The sequence below is a fragment of the Falco punctatus genome, assembly GCF_963210335.1.
Source record: "Falco punctatus genome assembly, contig: scaffold_322, whole genome shotgun sequence".
Lineage (NCBI taxonomy): Eukaryota > Metazoa > Chordata > Aves > Falconiformes > Falconidae > Falco > Falco punctatus.
This window is the reverse complement of record NW_027660089.1, coordinates 1-7,755: the sequence shown is the minus strand read 5'-3', so window position 1 is coordinate 7,755 and position 7,755 is coordinate 1. Positions and strand designations below refer to the sequence as shown.

The window sequence follows — 7,755 nt, the reverse complement described above, 5'->3', positions numbered from 1 at the left end:
AACTAGCTGGAGGGAGACCCCTGATGGGGGGTCGGGCCTCAGCAGTGCCGGGGGTCGCTGCGATCCCCCCACCATGGGTTGCAGAGGTGTCCTCGTGTGACCCTGACACCATCGACCCCCGACGGGCGGTCTCAGGGGCGACCAGGCTGTCCTCATGTGACCCCACCAGCATAGACCCCTGGTGGGGGGTGTCCTGTGGATCCAGGCTGTCCTTAGGTGACCCCAGCATCACCGACCCCTGCTGGGGGGGATCCTGGGGGGCCAGGCTGTCCTTAGGTGACCCCACCAGCACTGATTGCTGCTGCGGGGTCTCAGAGGGGGCCAGGCTGTCCTTAGGTGACCCCACCAGCATCGACCCTCGCCTGGGGGTCTCTGAGGTGGCCAGGCTGTCCCGGCGGAACCCCAACATCACTGACCCCCGACGGGAGGAGTCCAGGGGGGTCAGGCTGTCCCGGCGAGGGGTCTCTGAGGGGATCAGGCTGTTGCGGCGGGATCCTAACATCACTGAGCCCCGGCGAGGGGTCTCCAAGGGGGTCAGGCTGTCCTTACGTAACCCCAACATCACGGACCCCCGGCGGGAGGGGTCCAGGGGGGCCAGGCTGTCCCGGCGTGCCCCCACCAGCAGCGACCCCCGGCGGGGGGGCTCGGGGGGGGCCAGCACGCTGCGGATGAGGCGCGTGCAGAGCGCGGTGGCGCGTCTCGTCTCGGCGCTGAGGGGTCCCAGGCTGAGGAAGCCGTGGGGGAGGTCGGGGACCACCCGCAGTGTCACTGGCCGCCCCAGCCCCCGCAGCCGCCGTGCCAGCGCCACCGAGTCGTCCAGCATCGGGTCCAGCGCGCAGGCCTGGGGGGGGGCACAGGGGTAGGGGTCAGGGGGGGTCGAGGGGCACGGGGGGGGGGGGGTGTCAGTGGGGGCACAATGCGTCGGGGGAGCACAGGGAATAGGGGCACAGGGGTCAGTGGGGTCACAAGAGGGGGGCAGGGGGGGCACAAAGGTTCAGGGGGTAGCACGAGGCAGGGGGAGGTGGAGGGCACGGGGATCAGGGATCACAAGGAATTGGGGCGGGGGGAGCACAGGGGTGGGGAATCCCGGGGTGTGGGGGTATCCCAGGGGTGTGTTTGCGCGCCCAGGGTTTCCCCGAGGGGGTCTGGGGGTCCCGGGGGGGGGTCCTGAAGGGGTGAGGGTCCCAGGGGGTCCTCGGGTGAGGATGGGGGCCTCGAAGGGGGGGGTGGGGTCCCGAGGAGGGGGCGGGGGTCCGGCGGGTCTCACCACGAGGTGCAGGGGGGGCAGGGTGCACAGCAAGGGGTCGGGGGCCAGCAGGGGGGACACCAGGGGGTTGCGCGCCAGGGGGGAGGGGCGCTGCAGGAAGCGGGCGGGGGGGCCACGGCTGCGCAACGGCTGGAACGTGTCCGGGTCCTCTTGGGCCCCCTCCCCCGCCTCGGGGGGGTCCCTGCCCTCCGGGGGGGGGTTGTCCGGGGGCTGCTCCTCCTTTGCGCCCTCTGCCGTCAGCGCCGGCTCTGCAGGGGGGGTGAGAGACCACACCATCCCCCCCAAACACCCCCAGACCCCCCATGTCCCCACCATCCCCCATGTCCCCCCACTGGCCTCCCCCACGTCCCCACCACTCCCCACCACCCCCATGTCGCCAACGCCCCCCCCCGCCCCCAATACCACCCTCCGTCCCCGGGCTCCCCCATGTCCCCAACGCTTCCCCCTTCCGCCCCCCCCGTACCCCGCCCCCGCGTGGCCCCAACACCCCCCCATATTCCCCTCAGCCCCAACACCTCCCCGTGCCCCGCCCCCGTACCCACTCCCCCGTACCGGGCCGGGGGGGGGGGGGCCTGAAGGAGCCCCCCTAGCCAGGCGGCCGCCCCCTGCCGCAGGTCCCGCAGCAGCCGCAGGGGGCTCAGGGGCTCCGGGGGGGGAGGGGCGGTCTTCCCTTCCCCCTCCTCCTCCTTCTCCTCCTCCTCCTCTTCCTCCGTCCCTGGCGGGAGGCAGAGGGTCGCCAAACCGCCCGGGGTGGGAGGTCAGTACCCCAGCGGTGCCCCCCGCCCCTCCCCCCACCCCCCCGCATGCCGGGTGCGACCCCCCTTCCCCCTCCCCCGTGTTTGTCCCCCATCTCGCCTGCCCCCCCCCCAGCCCCAACGTCCCCCATCTCCCCGCAGCCCCCCCCACCCCCCACATCTCCCCCATGCCCCCCGTCCCCCCATCCTCCAATAGCCCTCCATCTGCCCCCCGGCCCCCCATCTCCACAATGCGCCCCCATGCCCCCCGCCCCCCATCTACATCCCCCCCCCCCCACCTGCGTAGGCACCCAGGCAGGCACAGAGGACGCTGAGCGGCAGCAGCGGGTCCAGCAGCGCCAGCAGGCGCGATGGGGAGGGGGCGGCCTGCACCAGTGTCACCGGGTAGGCCACCACCAGCCCCTGGGGGGGGCGCACGCCCACCGCCCCCGCCCGCAGCGCCACCGCCAGGCACAGGTTTCCCCCCGCGCTGTCCCCCGCCAGGCACACGCGCTGCGCCGTCGAGCCTGGGGGGGGAACCAGGGCGGGGGGGGAGGGTGAGCTCCTGCACGGGGGGACACAACCACGGGGCGGGGGGGGCACCCAGTGGGAGGGGATCAGCTCCGGGGGTTGTGTCACCCTGACTCGGGTCACCCCGGGGGGGGGACACCCACAGTGGGTCAGCTCCGGGGGGGTGGGGGTGTGTGTGTCACCCTGACTTGGGTCACCCCGGGGGGGGGACACCCACAGTGGGGCAGCTCCGGGGGGGTGGGGGGGTGTGTCACCCTGACTCGGGTCACCCCGGGGGGGGGACACCCACACTGGGTCAGCTCCGGGGGGGTGGGGGTGTGTGTGTCACCCTGACTCGGGTCACCCCGGGGTGGGGATGACCCCCACAGTGGGGCAGCTCCGGGGGGGTGGGGGGGGGTGTCACCCTGACTCAGGTCACCCCGGGGGGGGGATGACCCCCACAGTGAGGCAGCTCCAGGGGGGGTGTCATCCCGAGAGAGGTCACCCCACCAAGACACACCCCCCCCACGGGTGCCCCCCCCCCAGCTCTGCCCCCCCCCCTTCAGGCCCCCCCCTCACCCAGCAGGTGACAGTGGCGCAGGGCCCAGCAGTAGGCATAGAAGCATTCCTCCAGCGCCCGGGGGAAGGGGGCTTCGGGGGCCAGGGCGTAGTCCACCGAGAGGATGGGGACCCCCAGATCGCGCGCCCACCCCCGCAGGTAAGGCTCGTGCGAGCGCGAGGTCTGCGCCACAAACCCCCCCCCATGGAAATGCACCAGCAGGGCGGGGGAGGGGGGCAGGGGGGGCCCCCGCCACCAGCGTAAGGGTCCCAGTGACCCCTCGGCGCGGGTCAGGGCGGTGAGAGCTGGACTGTCCTGGGGGGGTGAATGGGTTGTGAGACCTCCCCCCCCCAACGTGTGCACACACATGCACTCAGGGACCCCCAGTGCCCTGCCCCGAAACTGGCCCACAGACCCCCAGTACCCCTCCCCCAAAATAGACTCCAGACCCCCAGTACCCCTCTCCCAAAACAGACCCCACCCCATGGACCCCCAGTGCCCCCCCAGACAGACCCTGCCCCACAGATCCCTCTCCACAGCAGGGACCCCCGGTCTCCTCCCTCAACCCTGCCCCATGGACCCCCAGTGCCCCCCCAAAACTGCCCCACAGACCCCCAGTACCCCCGCCCCAGCCAGCCTGGCCCCCCTCACCCAGTGCCCCCACCCCCGGCCACCCCCTCCCCGTGCCCCCCGCACCTGCCCCTCACGCAGCTGGTACGACAGCAGTCTCATGTGCACGGGCCCGGGCCCCGTGTGTGCCACGGGGGGGGCGATGGTGACCGTGACCTTGGGGTCCGCCTCCAGCGGCAGCTCCAGCGGCTCAGGGGGCACAGTCAGCGCCCGGCACACCCCCACCTGCGCCGCCGCCATGCTGGCCACCGACTGGGGGGGCAAGGGGGGTGGTCAAGGGGCTGGGACACACTGAGCGGTTGGGTGGGGGGCTGGGACCCCACCAAGGGGTTGGGGGTGTGTGTGTCTGTGACCACCCATGGGGGTTTTAGCAGGGTCTGGGACTCCCCTGGGGGCTGGGGGAAGGGTGTGTGGGGGGGTCTGGGGCAGTGGGATCCCCCTGGGGGCCGTGGGAGATCTGGGGGGGGATGGGGGGGTGGGACCACCCCTGAGGGTCGGTGTGTGTGTGTGTAGGGGTATCTGGGGGGGTGGGACCCCCACGGGTGCTGGGGTGGAGTCGGGGGGGTTGGGGGTGTCTCTGGGGGGGTCTGTGGGGGTCGGGGGGTGTCTGGCCTCCCCCCCCCCCCCCGCTGACCGCCAGCAGCTCGCTCTCGGTCAGGTTCCAGAAGCGCTTCCAGAACTGCACATCCAGGTTCTGCGTCACCCGCTCAAACTCGGCCCCCCGCAGCTCGGGGTCCAGTGCGAACTTCCCACTGGTGAACAGCGACCCAGCCGCCCCCCCTGGGGGAACGAGGGGGTGAGGGTGGGGCACCGGGACCTCCCCCCCCTCCCCCCCCTCCCTCCCCAGCCCCGGGACCCCCACCACTCACCCAGCCCTGTCTCGTTGCGCCGGTAGCTCTCCCCATAGGAGACGAGGCCAATGGCGATGGTCTGCAGGAGGGGGCGGATGGAGGGGGCGAACTGCGGGGGCATGAGGGGGCACACGGGCTCAGCCAGGGTCACCCAATGCTGCCCCGTCCCCTGCAAACACGCAGCTCTGCAGGAGCTCATCCCTGTGCAACACGTCCCCATGCCCCCGTGCCCTGCAGACCCCAAGTGACCTTGTCCTCACGTCACTCACAAGCTCGTCCTCGTGCAACACACTCCCTGCAACCCCCCGCCCCGTGCAATGTGTTCCTGTGCAACGTGTCCTTGTGCAATGCATCCCCATGACCTCGTCCCCTGCAAACCCCATACCCCCATGCAACGCGTCCCCATGCAACGTGTCGTTGTGCAACACAGCCCTATGGCCTCGTCTCCTGCAACCCCCACGTGCCCATGCAACGTGTCCCTGTGCAACACATCCCCGTGCAACGTGTCCTTGTGCAACACATCCCCGTGCAACGTGTCCCCATGCAACGCATCCCTGTGCAACGTGTCCCCATGACCTCGTCCCCGCAAACCCCACGTACCTGTGCGACATCCCTGTGCAACACATCCTTGTGCAACACATCCCTGTGACCTCGTCCCCTGCAAACCCCATGTCCCTGTGCAACGTCCCCGTGCAAAACGTCCTCATGCAATGCACCCCCATGACCTTGTCCCTTGCAAACCCTGGGTCCCCGTGCGACACGCCCCCATGCAACGCGCCCCCCAGCCCCACCTGGAAGCCGAGGCAGCGGCCGTAGAAGCAGGCATTGTGCATGGTGCTGTATTCGCGCAGCACCAGCTGCGCCAGCCCGTCGCCCTCGGGCGGGAAGAGGCAGCCGGGCCGGTTGCGTGCCAGCAGGCGCTGGGCCAGGCCGAGCAGGGCGCGAAGCTGCGCCAGCGCCGCGCCATACGCCTCCAGCTCCGCTGCGTTGTGCGCGGCGCGGAAGAAGAGGCTGCGGCGCTGTGCAGCCACGCAGCGGCTCTTGTGCAGGGCGTGCGCCAGGCAGCAGCGGGCTGTTTGCACCAGGCTGCGGTAGCCGTTGCCTGGCGTCGCCTCGTCCAGGTCGAAGAGGTGGCAGAGCCGTGCCACATGCCGCAGCGCCGGCTCCAGCCGCGCCGCATGGTCTCGCAGAGCCGTGAAGGCGTCGGCCAAGCGCCGCCCGCCCGCGCCCCCACGCTGCTGGAAGAAGGTGGCGTTGTCATCCGCCAGCGCTGCCAGCGCCTGGAACAGCGGCCGCGAGTCCATGCTGCTGGGGGAGGGCACGGGGGGGTGTGTCAGGGGGGTTTATGGAACTGGGGAACCCCACCCCCCCGGTGACCCCACCCCCTCAACTGTCACCCACCTCCCACCCACCCACTCGGCTACCACCCACCTCCACCCCCAGGAGGGAGGGGCTGGGGAGGGGTGAGGGTAGAGAGGGTTTGGGGGGGTCAGGGGGGGTTATATGGGCGGGTCAGGGGGGTTATGGACCTGGGGGACCCACCCACTCCCGAGGGGGGAGGGGCTGGGGGTAAGGAGGGTGGGGAGGGTAGGAGGGGTTGGGGTAAGAGGGGGTTATGGGGGGGTAGCAGGGGTTGTGGTGGGTCGGGGGGGTTATGAGGGGGGTAGCAGGGATGATGGGGGGTCAGGGAGGGTTACAGTGGGGTGAGAGCTGGGGTGGGGGGCTAGGAGAGGTTATGGGGGAAGGAGGGTCAGTTATAGGGGGCTGATGCAGCGGGGTGGGGCTTAGGGACAGTTATGGAGGGCAAGGGTCACTTATGGGAGGTGAGGTGGTGGGGCAGGGGGGGCCAGGAGGGGTGGGGGGGCAGGGGGATTTGGGGGGGCAGGGTCAGTTAAGGGGCTGAGGGAGCAGGGCGGGGGGGGTGGGGCAGGGTGTGTTACAGGGGGCGAGGGTCAGCTATGGGGCTGATGCAGGGGCTGGGGGGAGGGCGATAAGGGAGGCGGGGGGGCGCCGGAAGGGCAAAGGTGCTGGATGTGCCAAGTGGGGCAGAAGGGAGGGACTGGGGGGCGCCGCCCCTCCCCCCCCAGCGGCTCCTCAGGGGGGTCCCAGGGGGCATCTGGGGCCGGGTTGAGCAAGGCGGCGGGGCGGGGGGAGGGGCCGGGACAGTGGGGCAGGGGGCACTGGGGGGGTGGGGAGCTGTGATAGGGGAGCGGGGCAGGGGGCAGAGGGGCGGGGGGGCCTGCGGGGCACCAGGACCTGCCACGGGGTGCAGAGATGTGTCGGGGCAGCCATAGGGCGCTATGGGGCGCCGCGGGGCAGCCATGGGGTGCCATGGGGGGAGGGTCCACGGGGCAGCCCCGGTGGGGCTATGGGGCGTTATGTGGGGGTCTATGTGGGGTTCTATGGGGGTCGCTGTGGGGCAACCCGGGGGGGTGTCTATGGGCCGCTGTGAGGCTCTATGGGGCGCCGTGGGGGTCTCGCGCGCGAGCCTCCCCCCCCCCCCCGCCAGCTCCCACCTGCACTCCGCCGCCCGCCCCGCCCCGCCGCTTCCGCCCACGTGACGCGCCGCCACCAATCAGCGCCAGCCCCACGCGCGTCGCCCTGGAGACCGGCCCCGCCCCCGCCGCGCCTGCGCGCGACCCCTGACCCCGCTGCGACCCCTGACCCCGCTGCGACCCCTGACCCGGCGCAGCGGAACTAGCATTTTTCTGAGGCCTTTATTGTGGCGAAGCGCGACCCCTGACTCTTGACCCCTGACCCCCCGAGGGGGCGGCTGCAAGGTCAAGGGCAACCGCCAGGGTCGGGGAGTGGGGTCACGGGGTCATAAAGGGGTCAAAGGGCAGCAGGGGGGGTGAGGGGTCACAGGGGAGTCGGGAGGGGAGGAGGACATAGGGGGTCACAGGGGTTCATGGGGGCACGGGAGGTCACAAAGGTTCAGAGAGGGGTCACAGGGGGGTGCGGGGTCATACAGGGGTCACAGGGGGGTCACAGTGGGGGATATGGGGTGTCATGGGGGGTCACAGGGGTAAGGGGGGGGTCACGAGGGGGTCACAAAGGTTCAGGGGAGGTCGGGGGTGGTCACAGGGGGCCGGGGGAGTTCCAGTGGTCTCCGGGGTGGTCCTGGCGGAAGAGGGTCTGTGGGGTCTGGGGGCCCTGGCCGGCCCTAGAGCGGCAGCAGGAGCCCCCGGGTGGGGGGGCGCGGGC

At 71.6% G+C, this 7,755-nt stretch overlaps 1 protein-coding gene across 1 annotated transcript; it reads right to left on the bottom strand.

The window, feature by feature from the left end:
- Nucleotides 1-7: 7 nt before the first annotated feature.
- On the bottom strand, nt 8-6,916 carry LIPE (lipase E, hormone sensitive type; the record flags this gene model as incomplete). Its single annotated transcript, XM_080412006.1, has 10 exons — nt 6,808-6,916; nt 5,343-5,856; nt 4,570-4,660; nt 4,335-4,480; nt 3,767-3,952; nt 3,091-3,385; nt 2,301-2,528; nt 1,775-1,982; nt 1,268-1,622; nt 8-841 (listed from the first exon to the last, which is right to left on the bottom strand). Coding segments are annotated over exons 1-10 (2,934 nt in total), but the record flags the coding sequence as incomplete, so codon positions are not given.
- Nucleotides 6,917-7,755: the final 839 nt, after the last annotated feature.